The sequence below is a fragment of the Budorcas taxicolor genome, chromosome 18 (genome assembly GCF_023091745.1).
Source record: "Budorcas taxicolor isolate Tak-1 chromosome 18, Takin1.1, whole genome shotgun sequence".
Taxonomy (NCBI): Eukaryota; Metazoa; Chordata; class Mammalia; order Artiodactyla; family Bovidae; genus Budorcas; species Budorcas taxicolor.
In genome coordinates this window covers 23,606,047-23,622,105 of record NC_068927.1, presented here as the reverse complement: position 1 = coordinate 23,622,105, position 16,059 = coordinate 23,606,047, and the positions used below count along the sequence as shown (strand labels likewise).

Sequence of the window (16,059 nt, the reverse complement as noted above, 5' to 3'; positions counted from 1 at the left end):
CTTATTTTTCACTTAAGGAAGACATATTGAAAGTGCTTATTTTTAAATTAATATGTTTGCATCTTCTTCCTTGTAGGAGAATCTCCTTGAATCTTTGCTTCATAAATAACTTCTCTCATTCATCTAATTATTGTAATGATTTAACATTACTTGATATAAAAGGTCAATATAATATAGCCTTCAGTTCAGTTCAGTCACTCAGTCGTGGCTGACTCTTTGCGACCCCATGAATCACAGCACGCCAGGCCTCCCTGTCCATCACCAACTCCCGGAGTTCACTCAGATTCACGTCCATCGAGTCAGTGATGCCATCCAGCCATCTCATCCTCTGTCGTCCCCTTCTTCTCCTGCCCCCGATCCCTCCCAGCATCAAAGTCTTTTCCAATGAGTCAACTCTTCACATGAGGTGGCCAAAGTACTGCAGTTTCAGCTTTAGCATCATTCCCTCCAAAGAAATCCCATGGCTGATCTCCTTCAGAATGGACTGGTTGGATCTCCTTGCAGTCCTTACATCTTCCAAATCTTATTAAATGTTAATGAAAGTAGTTTTATTTCCAAACTGACTTTTTAACTGAGACAGAAAATTTAAAGGCCAGCTAGTGCATGCTGTCTCCTATTGGAACACCATACCAGTTGAGAGGTGAACTGAACCTTGTGATGATTTTACTCTGTGGTATGACTTGAATCAACTCAGAAGAGATCTGTATACTGAGGCCTGAATTAGGTACATAAAATGAGAGGTTTACACTAGTGATCCCCAGGATTATTCATAGCTTAATTCAGTCTTTATTAAGAGGTGTTAGTACCAGTTTCACATACACAAAATAGATCTTTTTTAGGGCTACTAACACTAGGGGGAAAAAAAAGAATCAAAGTTGAATTAACTTGCTAGACATCAGTAGCAAAAACAAAAGTTGTATTTTATTGAGCTTGAAAATGTTGCTTGGAGAAGGCTGAGAGAGCAAGAGAATAGTTTGTTTAAAAAAAAAAAGATTAATGGTAGATCTAAAGAATGTTGTCTGGGCTGAATAACATCTTCTAGAGAGTTGACAGTGGGAAGGAAAAAAGATAAATGAAATCGTCCAACGTTTTTATGAGTCTTATACAGATCTAGGCCTTAAGTCTCTGAGCACTGACCAGTCCATCTGTTGGAACAATTAAAGTTTAATTCAGAAGATGCAAAGGATGCAGAACTTTAGACTTTGTTACTGATGGGAGGAAAACCTTGGCAAAGATGAGGACTGAGGGGAGATACTACTTTAACACAAAAGTTATCTGAGATTCAAGGTTATCAACCCTTAGCCTGCCAGGTGCCTCTGTCCATGAGATTCTCCAGGCAAGAATACTGGAGGGGGTTGCTACGCCCTCCTCGAGGGGATCTTCCAGACCCAGGGGTCGAACCTGCATCTCTTACGTCTCCTGCATTGGCAGGTGGGTTCTTTACCACTAGTGCCACCTGGGAAGCCCCCTTATATAATTAAACTATCTGCATTTCTTCTGCCAAATAACATTGCTAAAGAAAATAGGGATTTCCCCAACCTGCAGAAGTGAGGGATGTAGTTTCTGATTTGTTTTTGTTTTTTTATTGGAGTTTCTTTGCAATGCTTTGTTAGTTTCTGTTGTACAGCAAAGTGAATCAGTTATACATATACGTGGGTTGTGTTTTTAATGGTAGAGAATTCAAGATCACCTCAAGTATTTGGACTACTGGTTTGTTTATTTTTTGAGACACGTCCTTTCAGTAAGTTTATGTCAAATTCTAGCAAATCCTAAACCCATGGAGCTTCTGATGAGAATGAAAGGTAATTATCTTAACTTTTGGAGAGTTCAGATTCATTTCATAATCACCAGGATTGCTTTTTAATGGATATTTTAAGTTTTGAAATGTAGATTTTTTTTAACCCACCTAATTCAGAATATCAAATGGATATTCTTGGGATCATAAGCTGATTAGAGGTAACCTAAGTGTCTCCCACATGTTTAACACACAAAAAAATGTTTACTAGCTTCTGATCGTTTTCAAAAATCAGGGAAGGAGCTAATTTAAAAAACTGATTTCAAAAATCAACCAAGGGTCTAAACCTTGGTTCTCAATGGTATCCTGACCAGCAGCTAGGAGGATGTTAGACATGCAGATTCTCAGGCCTTCCCCATACCTACGGAGTTAGAAGTTGAAGGGGAGCCCAGTCATCTGCATTTTACCACATCCTGCAGGGATTCTGATACACATTAAAGACTAAGAGCCATTAGGATAGATAAGTTCCCGAAGGCCTCATTTATACAAGCAGGAGAGCTGTACTTCTCACTTGGTACACTTTTGGAGAACCAAACTCATCAATGTGTAGCTGGAGTTTTTTCTAAAAGGAAATTTTTTATTTTCAAGTATAGTTGTACCGTGTTGTATGTTAGTTTTAGGTGTATAGTGATTCAGTTACATACAAACATACAGATATATATGTATATATTTCTTTTTCAGATTCTTTTCCTCTTAAAAGTTATTACAAAATATTGAGTAGAGTTCCCTATGCTATAGAGTAGGTCACTATTGTTTATCTGTTTTTTGTAGAGTAGTGTGACTCTATTGATCCAAAACTCCTAATTTATCCCTCCCCCACTTTTCCCCTTTAGTAACTGTAAGTTTGTTTTCTTTCTCTGCTTTGTAAATAAGTTCATTTGTCTCTCTTTCTTTTTTTCTTTTTTTTAGATTCTACATATAAGCAATATCATGTAATATTTGTCTGTCTTTGGCTTACTTCACTTAGTATGATAATCTCTGGGTCCATCCATGTTGCTGCAGATAGCATTATTTCATTCTTTTCAGTGGCTGAGTAATATTCCATTGTATCTACACATATTTATTTGGAAGATGTGGTATGTATACTGTGTGCACACACATACACACACCTCCCACACATCTTCTTCATTCATCTGTTGATGGACATTTAGGTGGCTCCCATGTCTTGACCATTGCAAATAGTGCTGCAGTGAACATTTGGGTGCATGTTTCTTTTTGAATTACAGTTTTCTCTGGATATGTACCCAGGAGTGGGATTGCTGGCTCATATGGTAGTTCTGTTTTTAGTTTCTTAAGGAAGCTTCATACTGTTCTCCATAGTGGCTGCACCATTCTACATTCCCACCAAGAGTGTAGGAGGGTTCTCATCTCGCCACACCCTCTCCAGCATTTATTATTTGTCGAAAAGGAATTTTTGGAAGTGTTCAGTCAAGAGAATTGGTTAAGGTACCAAATGTAACGAAGCAATATCCCTTTCAGAAAGCGTGAAAGGAGAGTGAGGTGGCTTCTCTTTACACAGTGATGGAACTCGCTCATATTTCAGCCTGTGCTAACAGCATGGTTGCAGCTTAAACAACAGGAAGAGTTCTGGCCTCATGTGGAAGAAAGTGGTTTAGCAGAGAGGTTAAGAAGGCAGGCCATGAGGCAGACCTTCCTGGATTCAAATTCTAGCTCCGCCACTTCCTAGCTAGGTTACTTGGGGTAAATTACTTAGCTTCTCTAGGTCTGCTTGATTGTCTAAGTTGTGGGTCAGCCTGGTTCTTAACAGATGTGATTGCAATAAGCAAAATATTGAGTGTAGTACGTAGTACATGAATGTCACTCACCAAATGGTGGCCATCACTATTTTTATCTTTGTTAAGAGACTAGGAAATACAGTGTGCTAGTCAAGCAAAAGCGAAACGTGTCCCAGCTATACCAGTTTTTACCAGTTTCAGTGCCGTCGCTCAGTCGTGTCCCGACTCTGCGGCACCGTGGACTGCAGCACGTAAGGCTTCCGTGTCCTTCACCATCTCCTGGAACTTTCTCAAATTCATGTCCATTGAGTTGGTGATGCCATCCAACCACCTCGTCCTCTGTCGTCCCCTTCCCCTCGTCCTCTGCCTTCAGTCTTTCCCAGCATCAGGGCCTTTTCTAAAGAGTCAGCTCTTCACATCAGGTAGCCAAAGTATTCTTCAGTGGTAAAGATGTTTTTTTAAAACATTGAACATAGAATTGCCAAAGATTCAGCAATTTTACTTCTGGAAACACACCTATAAGAATTACAAGCAAGGACTCTGACAGAGTTTGTACATCATGTTCAGCACAGCATTATTCACAATAGCCAGGAGGTGAACAACCTAAATACTCATCAGAAGACATAAAATGTGGTGTGGTGTGCGTGCTAAGTCATTTCAGTCGTGTCCAACTCTTTGCATTCCCGTGGACTGTTGCCCACTAGGCTCCTCTGTCCGTGGAATTTTCCAGGCAAGAATACTGGAGTGGGTTGCCATTCCCTTCTCCAGGGGATCTTCCTCACCCAGGGATCAAACCCACATCTCTTACTCTCTTGGATTGGCAAGTGGGTTCTGGTGGCTAAAATGAGGTCCCATTGCTCTTCCCATAGTGAAAGAGCATGACTTTTTTAAGAAGCATGGCACTTTAGCATTGATAGGTAACACTATAAAATTTACAAGAACCCTTTGTCTTTTTCGATTTGTGTAAAAAATTACAGTAACATATAATTGGCCACATTCACTAGTACAGTATCATGCAAAGAACAATAAGCTCAAAGTTGTAGTTTGGCCTTGGTTCTTCCTTCTCTTAAACCACCAGCCCACCCCTACCCAGACCTTTGCACCCCCCAGCATGTGTGCCTAACTCAGTGCCTGGCGTGTACCATCTTTGGTCCTCAGTTTTTACTCAGCTGAGCCAAGGATTAAATGAGTTGATAGCGTCATAATTTGAGACTGAACTCAAATTGTCCAGGGAAACATTCTCAGTATAAAATAGGTTTGTTCCCGGTGAAACCTGGCTTTAGAATTGTCTTGATATCTTTCACCCTGTGTGTGATAAAGGAATAATCTCTAAATTGAGATCTGGTCACCAGAGAGACTTTAACTCCATAATGGCATCTGAAAAAGAAATGTCTTCCACAGCTAAGGTATGGCCGAAGGGCTGCCAAGCTGAGAAAAAAATAAGCAGGATGAAAATTGAAGTGTTCACACTCCAAGATGCCATTTTCCCAAAGTGCAGACACTTATTTACTTTTACGTGTTCACCGTCTTCTTCCTGGTGGGACTCAGATGAGTTATCTAGTCTGATATTTCAGCTCAGTAAAGTCTAGCCACATCCCTGCATGCCAGCCTGTACCTTTAAAACCCACAGACAAACTTCACACCCGAAAAAGCCTCTCCCCACCTCCCTCCAGAAGTCTATCCCGTACCCCCCACCCAACCACGAAGAAACGTCAGCCTGTGGATTTCCTCAACCCAACGCGCTAGGATGCCTCTTTTATTTCGTGTTGTGGCAGGAAAGAAGGATTAAATTACCGGGGCTGTCAGGAAGGACAAGCTCTCTGCCATACATTATCATTATCACTCGCTCCTTGGGTGAAAGAAAATGCAGTAAATCCCTCAAATACAAAGCAATAAAGACCGCTGGCTTTTACTGTCGTGACTGCCACTGCCATTAACAGGCAGTGACAGCGATGTGGCACTCTCAGATGTTGCTCATATCTTCTCTGACAGTGTGCACATAGGCCTGCCAGTGACATGACATTAGATCACATGACTGTTCAGATTTGATTCTGGTTTCCAGCGCTGCTTTCTTTTCCCAGGCGTACAAGCGAGGTGGCACGCATCTCTAAAAACAGGGATTTATACAAATACAGAATGATACTAACGTAGCATCTTCCTGAGTGACTGCCTCCTGTGAATTTTTCTTTTTTTTTTTTTTTTGGTTTAGTGATCTACGTGGATAAAGAGAACAACCAGGCCAAGAGAGACATCTTGAAAGCTATACTACTGAAACAAGAGATGCCTAATAGAAGGTATATTTTAAGCATTCTAAATTACCTGATGGTTTATACAAGGTAGCATGGTATGGTTAAAAAAAAAAAAAAAAAGCACAAGATAAGGAAGCAGAACACAACTTCCCTGATTCGCTTTGTGTCCTTGAACGAGTATGTGACATCTCTGCATCTCTCTCCTCCTAGAAATATCATAGCCCTGCCTATCATACAGAGTAGCTGTAAAGGTCCTACAGTGCTCTGCAAACCAAAAGACCTTACAGTGTAGTTAGTATATAAAGTACCCCACTGCCACTGTGACTGCAAAGCTCCTAACAAGGATTGCCAGGAGGGGGTGCTCTGGACCCAGTGTCCGGAGAATAATTTCTTGTTCTGTCACTAGCTGTCTGACCTCAGACCACCATAGTGTGCCTCACTTTCTGCACCTGTAAAATGGAAACAATAATTCCATATAGGGTGGTTGTAAGGATTAAATGAGATGAGACATGTTAGATGGATAGAATAGCTCCTCACACAAGAGTTTTAAGTGCACGGTAGGTAGTCACTGCAGTCATGATAAGCAGTAATAAGTATATAATAATATTATTATTTGTAATAGCTCCTCAGCCTTTCACACATTTTTACATCACTATCACGGTTTAATAATTCATCATTTCATGTTATTTTTAATGTCTTTTCCGGCCAGTTTGAACAGGGCACTTTGCATTTTGGGTCAGTATAGGAGTTAAACCCTTTTGAGAAGGAGAAAAAGAACATGATCTTAGTGAGTTCGTGCATTTGAGTGAACTCCCATCCATGCAGTCTCAGGAGTTATGTCAGTGCTGCCTGTGAATGCTGAGTGGGGCTTCAGCAGTGCCCCTTTCTGGCTTGTCCCCCTTAGCCTGGAGGGGGACCCTTTATCTCCCCATTGTCTTCTTCTCCTTGCCTTTATGGCCCATGAATGACACAGCCTCTCATTGCCTTACCTGAGCTTAGCCCCCAGCCTGAGAAAGAGACTCAAGTTCATCTCTTTCCTGGAGGTCATGAAGTGAATGTTCACATTAGATTTTTCAAAAGAGCTTTCAAACTAGCATCCAATCTTCTGTTTCATGAAAGGAAACTGAAGTTCTTAGCTCTTAGGATCTGACAGGGGCTTTTTCTTTAAGTCCTTGAAATACATGTGTTGTTTCCTTGGATCTTGATTCTGAAGAAAGAGTAGGAAAACCCTGTTAATTACTTGGAGGCTTGGTGTTTTTCCCAGGACGGTGGATAATCACTCAGGCTTTACTCACTTTGTATACTTCAGCATCTTGCAAGGCCCCCTCACATACCACCAGTCCCTCAGGCATCACAGGTCACTAGTGACTAGACAGCACTGGCCGTACCGCCTGCTTCTCTGCGGTCAACAAGCTAGGTTATCACTGTCCAGAACTGAGCTTTAAACAATAAAATTAAGTCCACAGTAGCTATAAAGACTCCCACTCTCCCATCATTGTTTCCCTTAAAATTTCTAAATGCCCCCCAAAGAACAAATGTTCGTGTCATTTTAGAAACGCACAGCAAACGGCACTGCGGGGGCAGAGTGACCGACTCGGGGCTGACGACAGCTGAGTGAGGGCTGGGAGTACCAGCCGCGAGCTCCTCTGACTGCCAAGGGAGGGACGGGGCCATCGCGGGAGGCAGTGTCATTTTCTTAAGGAAAAAAAAAGAATTTACATCTGTCCACAGGCAAAAGACAGTTGTGATTCCAGTGAATGTTCTTGCTTCTTATAAATACTCTGAGGCCACAGAGTATTTATAAATACTTTGAGTGTCTCTGTTTTCTATTGAAACAAGCTTTTCCCATACCTCCTAGATTATGAGAACGCATTTGCTCAGACAGCATCCCTCTCGTAAACTGGTGATAACATATTCAGCCACAGCTACATAAGTTTGACCAAACTTCCCTGACACACATAAAATGATGTGCGTTGTATAATATAGTGAATTACATATAGCACCTTTGCTTGCTGCCCCATCCTGTATTTACAAGTAGATAAGCGTCACATTAAAAGTGAGGCAACACATTGAAATGGGAGTCTGAAAACTATTTCTTTGAAGTCATAGTTTTGATACTGACTTAAGGCTCCTTTTTGGTTTCATTTCTTCCCTGCAAGTGTTCTACTGTGCAGATCCAGCATAAAACTCACAAGTGACCCTTAGTCTCTTCTATCCTGTTTCATATAAAAAGGAAGTATTTCAGAAAGTGGAAAGAATCAAAAGTGTCATTTTAGAAAATGATCTAAGGAGTTTCAGTGTCTTCTGGTTTCCTCAATGACAGCCAGCAACGTCTGAGGTCTCAATCTTGAGGCCCACCCAGCCCAAAGCTGGCCTTCTCCAGCCAGTCTTCAACTGGGACTTCGGTTTTGCAGTTCACATAGTAGTTCACCAAACATTTATGATCCCTACCTAAGTATCAGGAACTAAAATGCTGGATAAGAGGAAGTCACTGCACTCATGGAATATACATCTCGCTGAGGGAGACCGCCAGCAAGTCGACCAACTATACATTACAGTAGATACTAAGAGAAAGCTAAACAAGCTGCTAAAATAGAAAATAACGTGGAGGGAATCCCCTGGCAGTCCAGTGGTTAGGGCTCCAAGCTTCCACTGCCAGGCCTGGGCTCGATCCCTGGCCTAAGATCCCGAGATCCATGTAGCCCAGCCAAAAAAAAGTAGGAGTGAGGAAAATAATAATAACATGAAGGCAAATCCAAGGAGATGACATTTAAGCTGGTTAGTGAAGCCTCTTCAGCATGTAAAGCAGGGTTCCACCTCTCTTGTCTGACAGGGTTCAAGGTAAGATAAGATGTGTCCGTATGAGTCCATGTATGTGTATATACAGTTTAGCCTAAACCAAGGCTGAACTAAATAGTTTTTAAACCGTCTTAGTGCACCTTCTTCCCTTTTCAGCCTAACATTAATTTCTTATTTTTGTATTTGATGTCTCATTTTGCTCTCAATAGAGTTTAAACCAGAAATACTGCTTGTTTTAACGTTTAGCTCTTTTGTTGGCGTTTAGAAGGGTTGGGTTTTTTTTTCCTTTTTGTCTCAGAATTCTCATATATTCAGTGGAGGTTGTAGTCTACATTTGTAAAGTGATAGATACTATTCTTAGATGAGACATTATTTAGGGATAACACTTAACATTATTATTATAATCTTGTAGCCTCTATCTTTTCTGTAAGTCTTGTGGGTATAAAATGTGCATCAAATATCACTTCTAATTCCTGCTTTTCTAAGCACACTCATTTTAGGATGATATCTTTCATCATTATTCTTCTTGTTTGAGTGATATAGCCATTGGGTAATTTGGGTGTCTCTGTTTTCTATTGAAACAAGCTTTTCCCATGCCTTCTTTTTCTCTCCCCTTAGAAATGGAGAGGCTTAAGGAACTCTACCTAGATTAAAAATAATAATGATAAAAGAGCAAATACTTATTCAGTGCTTACTGCGTTCCAGGTACTGTTTAATGTATCATCTAATTTGATCTTAACAAAAGCCGAATGAATTATTACTGTCCTACAGATAGGGGAACTGAGATCAGAGAGGTTAAGTAATTTGTACAAAGTCACACAGCTAATAAATAGTAAGGCAGAAATTTGAGCCCAAAATAGATGCCCTTAACCACTTAATCTTTTTAACTTTCTATTTTGTATTGGAGTATAGCTGGTTAACAAATTTGTGATAGTTCCAGGTGAACAGGGAAGGGACTCAGCCATACGTATACATGTTTCCATTCTCCCCCACACTCCCCTCCCATCCAGGCTGCCACATAACATTGAGCAGAGTTTCCTGTGCTATACAGTAGGGCTTTGTTGTTAACCACCACTTAATTTCTCTATTTTATGCATCATATAAATAGCCATCTTACCCACTTTGCAGACCATTCTGTAGTCTTCACAATTATACAGTTATTGTGTAAATAGGTATTACCTTTGGTTTCAACTTAAGGGATTTCTATTTCCTGAACAAAATGTATTGCTAGCCAAAAAGCAGGGACTTAGTAAAGAAATGAAATGTTGAGTATTTTTAGCAAATTATTTTAAAATATTGTCATGTTTACCTGTAAGTATTTGGAAAGGATTTTAACTGTGCATATTTTTCAAGGCACAGTGTCTCAGAGACTGAGATTTTTACTGAAGAATGTTATCTAAGAAATAAATTTCTTGTTTGAGTCTGGTTTGGGATGGATACATTTTGAAAATGGTTAATATGGTAGTTTACAAGGATTCATGGTTTAAGCTATGCTGCCAAGACATATCAAAAGACTACTTAACTGTAAATTCCTGTCATTTGGTCAATCCGTGTTTGGCCTCAACACAAGCCACTAATTCAAATCAGTTCCATCAGAACCCTACAATTACATGTCTAAAAGTAAAATAAAACTTGGATGCTATGATTATAAGTTAAAAGATTGCTGAAGTAATATAAACATTTCATATAGCTGTTGGGCAGAACTACAGAATTTATCTAACATAAGTCGGAATATATAGAACACAGTTGGTTAAGCTGCTTAGTAGAAACTCTATAAAGTTGTGCGTTTCTATAGAAAATTTTACTTTTCTGTTGAAAACACTGCCCTAACCTCCATGGTCTTTACTCCCTTGATCCTTTTAGCCTCAACAGTAGACATGTCAAAATATGATCAGATAATTGTGTAATAGAGTGAACATCTGGTTCTTCTCTTCGCCTAGTAATTTTCTCAGATTCTAGAGATAAATGGTAATCAGTGCTGAGAAAAGTGAATTAGTGTTCATGTGAAGTCTGGGTGTATGCTAATCATTCTAATCATTCATAGAATAATTTATCTAACATAATTTTCTTTTTATTGGAATGATAGAAAACTTTGAAATGTCACAGTTTGTGAATTTTAAAAAACACCCATTCAGGAGTCTTGTTTCGCTTGTGGTGGTCTCCTTCTCACTTTCTGGTGATGCTCTCTGCTCTTTCCCTCCTCAGCGTTCGCTTCACTGTGGTCAGTGACCCTCCTGAGGACGAGCAGGACCTGGAGTGTGAGGACATTGGCATCGCCAGCGTTGACCTCGCTGACGTGTTTCGGGAAGGGAGAGACATCATCGAGCAAAATATCGATGGTATGGGTGGAAGTATTGCTCAACCTGTACCACCAGCAATTGCTGAAATCCAAAGCCTTTATTAAAACCTTTTTGCTGGCTGCAAAGATGTTGAGTCACACACTAGCTGAAGCCTTTGCAACTCAAGCTAACTTTCTGTTGAAGCTGGAATCTCTCCCTGCATCCCCCTCCTTCTCTGCCTTCCTTTGAGTCAACAAGAATTTTAAAATAATTGTGTTTCACAAGGAATTACTCATTTTGTTAGCATGGAGGGGTCGGGGAGTGTGACAATAATTTGGCCATTGGATTGTTTTTAATGTTGTTTATAGAAGCCTCATGCTGTCAAGCCTCATTTCAGCTAAGGCATACTATTCTGAGTGATCGTTATAGTGTCTTTTGCAAGGCTCCTCTTTAATTCAGTGTTACAATCCGGTGATAGTCACAGCTAATAACTCTGAGTCATTTTGGTCACTTGCTTCTCATCAGGATTCAGGGTGGAGTTAGGGATTCTTTACAAAAAGTCCACTCCTCAACTTTCACCTCATCAGGTATGAGTCCCACCAATGCCTAATTTCTACTCTTTATCCTTATATAACACATTTAGAATCTGCTGAAGGAATTGTACTTTACAAAATCAAGACTTTTAATAATAATAATCAGGGATGGCCTGAGCTATACAATAAATGGAGCAATGAGGCTGAGTCCTAGTCTCACTTCTTAAGTCAGCAGAGCCATCCACAGCTGGAAGAATGTAAATGGTTTGTTAACTCATAGATTCATGCATTAAGTGAACACTTAACTGAGCACCTCTTAAGTGCCAGGCACTCTGCTTATACCATAATTCAGCCATCAACCTTGCCCTGGATATGTGTCAGTGCTCCAAATTCAGAATCAAGCCAAATAATTAACCAAGTTAGACCGAGTAACCAAATTAGAAACATCTTCTGGGAAATTTTATAAATGGTACGCATCACATACATATCATATACATGTCACAACTTTGGCAAGCATAGAAGAAAAAGATGAGAGGATTAAAATAGTAACCTAAATCCTATAAAGACAGCCAGAACCAAGAGACAAAAAGGATCAAAATTATCTCTGCTTTGTATTCTTAATCTCTTCTCCAGTCAGTTCTGTGTCACACACCATCTTCTCCTTCTGCAAGACCACAAATGACCATATTAACCTGATGTCGACAGCCATTGTGGCCTTGTTCTGGAAAAGAGTCAGAAAACTAAAACACTAGTCAAGTCAGGTTTTTATTGCTTTGGCAGACATAGACATGAAACATCCCAAAGAAGAGGTGACGACTCCTCTGTGTGCTGGGGACCACTTGTGCCCCAGCAGTCTCCCTTCCTGCTCATTTCTCTACCTAAGTCTTTGTATATTAAGTTTTATATGAACATTTCCTTACAAATTTTCTTGGAATTAGGCACACACACATTAAAAGTTAAGAAAACCACACATACAAAAACAAAAGAAACTATATAGACTCCTAAGTGCTCTCAGACTTACCAGGTCCAAAATTCTGGCCTTGAATCACTAGTAGGTATCACTGTTCACAGAGGGTGCAGTCTGAATCAGCAGCCCATTTCGCTGCCACCCCTGAACTCAGAGAATGATCAAACAATCTCCCTTTGGCACACTACTCCAAGCTGTGCCTCCTTCCCAGAGAAGCCCACTGACACTCAAAAATTTTACATCTCCTTTCCTGCAACATCTGTTCATAGATACTCAAAACGAGTCCATAGACCTTAAGATTCTGGGTCTGCCATTTTAACTTCTCATTTCACATATTGTTTTTTAATATTTATTTGGCTGTGCTGCGTCTTAGTTGTAGCATATGGGATCTTTAGTGGCGGCATGCAAACTCTTAGTGGCATGTGAGATCTAGTTCCCCAGCCAGGGGTCGACCATGGGCCCCCTGAATTGGAACACAAAGTCTTAGCCATTGGACTGCTAGGCAAGTCCCACATATAATTATTTTAAATGGAATGTTTTCCTTAGAAAGATAAATAAGCATTCCAAATTATGATCACATAATTTCTTTAGAGTGGGTTGCCATTCTGTGATTTGTTAGCACTGTATGTTAGAACAAATTCTTCACTGTCATATCTTGATCCCTTTTAGACTTTTTGTTTCTTCCTAAGAAATTCTGATTCTATGTGGGAATCATTATCCTATAGCCTTTCCACTAGGTAAAGGTCAGGATCAGATAATTAGTTTTAACTCTACAAGCAATGTGTATCCATACATGCCTACATGCCATACCTCTCAAATGGGTATACACATTCATACACACATGACAAACTTTAATTCTTAGATTTCTGATACCAGTGAATTTTGGACTTTTATAGAGCTGTTTTCATCTCTTCAACTACTATTTCAGTTAGGCTTATCTCAAGAAAAATCTGTTGAATGATATTAACACTTTTCTGCTATTTTCTCCCTAGTTTTGGATGCCAGAGCAAGTAGTGGAAGTATCGGCAAGCTCAGGGTAACAGTCGAAGCCCTCCATGCCCTACGGTCTGTCTACGAGCAATTCAGAGATGACTTGGAGGCTTGAAAGAAACTGTTCCAGAGGCGTCTCCTACTCCTGAGTAAATGCTCACATGAAAGTGCTTAGATGAGGTTTCCGTAATTACTCTGGTGTATATAATCTATAATTCATGGGAAGCTGGGGCGGGGAGGACTGGGGTTTGAAGTGTTCATGTTTTGTATACTTTTTCATTTGTTTATTTTTCTATTCCCTTCTTCCCATGACTGCCACCCCTTGAGAACTTAAGTTCTCCACAGTGGGCAACACCTTCTCAATAATTAATACCTACATGATAACATGAGAAAGTCTATTTGCATTTTCAACATTTCCTTATGAAGAACTGAAACGCAATTCCCATTTTTATTTTTAATAAGCAAAAAAGCATAAATCTTAGAAAACCTCTGAAAAAAGAAATACTTTTATGTTACCCCTAATTGTCCCACTAAATGGAATGCCTATGATTAGCCTCATTAAGAGTTTTATACTGTGAAGATTTTATTAGAAGCAGTATATGAAAATTACTTGGATTAATGTGTTAATCTTCCTCTTTAAAATGCTAATATCCATTTTATGCACATTAAAGCTCAGTATGCATTTTCTTTGATGCATGCCATTTCTATCAATTAAATATAAAGAATGAGACTTGGCACCAACTTATTAAATCACTCCAAGTTTTGTTTTTCTTTCCTAAAAAGTATAGTTTTTCTTATTAATATTTGTATTGTTTTCAAATATTTGTAATGGTCTATGGATCCAGGGATGTGTGTATATAAAGAAGAAATATTTATACATGGAATTTACACTTTGAAAACTTAGCTTATGGCAGAGAAAGAAAATACTAAAAATATGACTCAGATTTTGATATGCTTAGACCTGAAACGAGTATCTTTTTATCATTTTTTAAAAATTTACATCAAGCTTGTACAATGCTCAAGTGTATCTGGATAACCAGATCCTTGAAAAGCAGCTCAGAAAGTTAATTTTCTAGCTTTTACTCAATCTCACTGAAGGATTTAATTGATATTTTTAATGGAGCTGTGAATCAATGCTGCAAAGGAATTGTCTCTAGAGGTCTAGGATATAATGCATTTCATTTTTTAATTTACTTTTTTATTTGTCATTTTCTTCAAAGGATTTTTATAGGCTGTGGGTTTTCACTGTTTGCAAACAGGCTATGTTCCTTCTTAAGCATATGTAAAGTATTCAGAGAGATAAGTAATTTATTAAAATCTACCTAATTTGCCGTGATATATTAAATCTCTGCTTCAGTGATCACAGACCATTTCATTTAGAGAATTAGGCATTCCCTCTTTGTGTGATTAAAGCTCTGGAAAATGAGTTCTTTGCTCCTATTTGTGAACATTCAAAGCCTGCTAATGGCAAGAAGATGGAATAGATTATGAGACAATTCATTACAGTTCAACAGAAAAAAAAAGCAGCTATAATGCAAAAATGCAAGTATGAATATCTGCATATAGTTTGAACCATCTGTGCTCTAATGGCTTCAATAATGACTCTCGTCTTTAAGAGGCTTTGAAATGACATCCGTACAATATTAATTTGTTGATGTACATTGTGGAACCAGTAGAGTATGATCTGACCACAGAAATCTATAAATTCTGTCTCTACCATTGGGCCTCCCTGTCTGGGGCCTGCCATCTCCAAGAAGAATCTTGCTCTCATCAAACTCGGCAAATCTTCATAACAACTCATTCCTCTGAAGCCTTCCAGAGACCACAAACATCTGCAGACTAAACCTCTCCAAACCTAGTAAACAGCCACATGTTTGTTGTCACTTCAGCTGGCTCTGAGCTCATCTTTTTGGCCTCTCTTTCTAGCTTTCTTTGGCTTTAAGCAGTTACAGTGTCATTAAGGCCCGTAATATTCCCTGCAGTAATTTAAAACAGCCGGATTATACCCTGGGATTAACCGAGTGGTTTTTGAGACATTTATTGTGGTATTCTCCCAGGAGGTTTGTATTATTGTTTTAAAACGTTACATCCCAAACTAAATGCCCTTTCTGTAGGGAGAAGACCGGATTGTGCTGACTTCTTATGATCTCGAAGTGGAAAGGGGAAGTTTTTATTATAAATCTGCTGAGATCTAGTCAACTGTATAGAATATATATCTCAGCTGACATCAGAGCACTAGCCACATTTCTGTCACTTTCGTGTGTACCATAACAGATAACTTAAGATTCCTTTTCTAGTTATAAAATACTCAGCCTCAAACTACATGAATTTTCACAAAACTCATTTTCATAAGTAGCTGAATAACTGCTGGCACACCCTGAAGTGGATAAGTGATCCTGGGTGCTTTAGACGGGTTTCTAGAATAGCTTTTTGTTTTGTCTTGTGTTGACCAGAGTTCATTGAACAGTTCCCCACCTTTTAGGATCAAGAGCAGTGTTTTTCTCTTGGTGAGCCAAGCCTGATCCATTAAGTATGGCTTGAGGGCAGAGGGGCCTGGCCACACAAATGCACCCGTTTAAGGTAAGGCCTGTGTGAACTTACAGCTCTTGGTGTAAACGGACACAGTACACTCAGCAATTTGGGGGCTGAAATGCTTTTAGTTTGGAAATATAAATAGAGATGTGATGTGGTATGCGGGAGAGTGTATTTTA

General features: G+C 39.4%; 1 protein-coding gene across 1 annotated transcript in view; it reads left to right on the top strand.

The window, feature by feature from the left end:
• Positions 1 to 13,463, top strand: part of RPGRIP1L (RPGRIP1 like) — a 97,894-nt gene extending 84,431 nt beyond the window's left edge. Inside the window, exons 24-26 of the mRNA XM_052656275.1 lie at positions 5,741 to 5,825; positions 10,785 to 10,918; positions 13,351 to 13,463. Coding sequence (XP_052512235.1) covers positions 5,741 to 5,825; positions 10,785 to 10,918; positions 13,351 to 13,463 — 332 coding nt within the window. The remainder of the gene's footprint in view (positions 1 to 5,740; positions 5,826 to 10,784; positions 10,919 to 13,350) is intronic.
• The last annotated feature ends 2,596 nt before the right edge of the window (positions 13,464 to 16,059 follow it).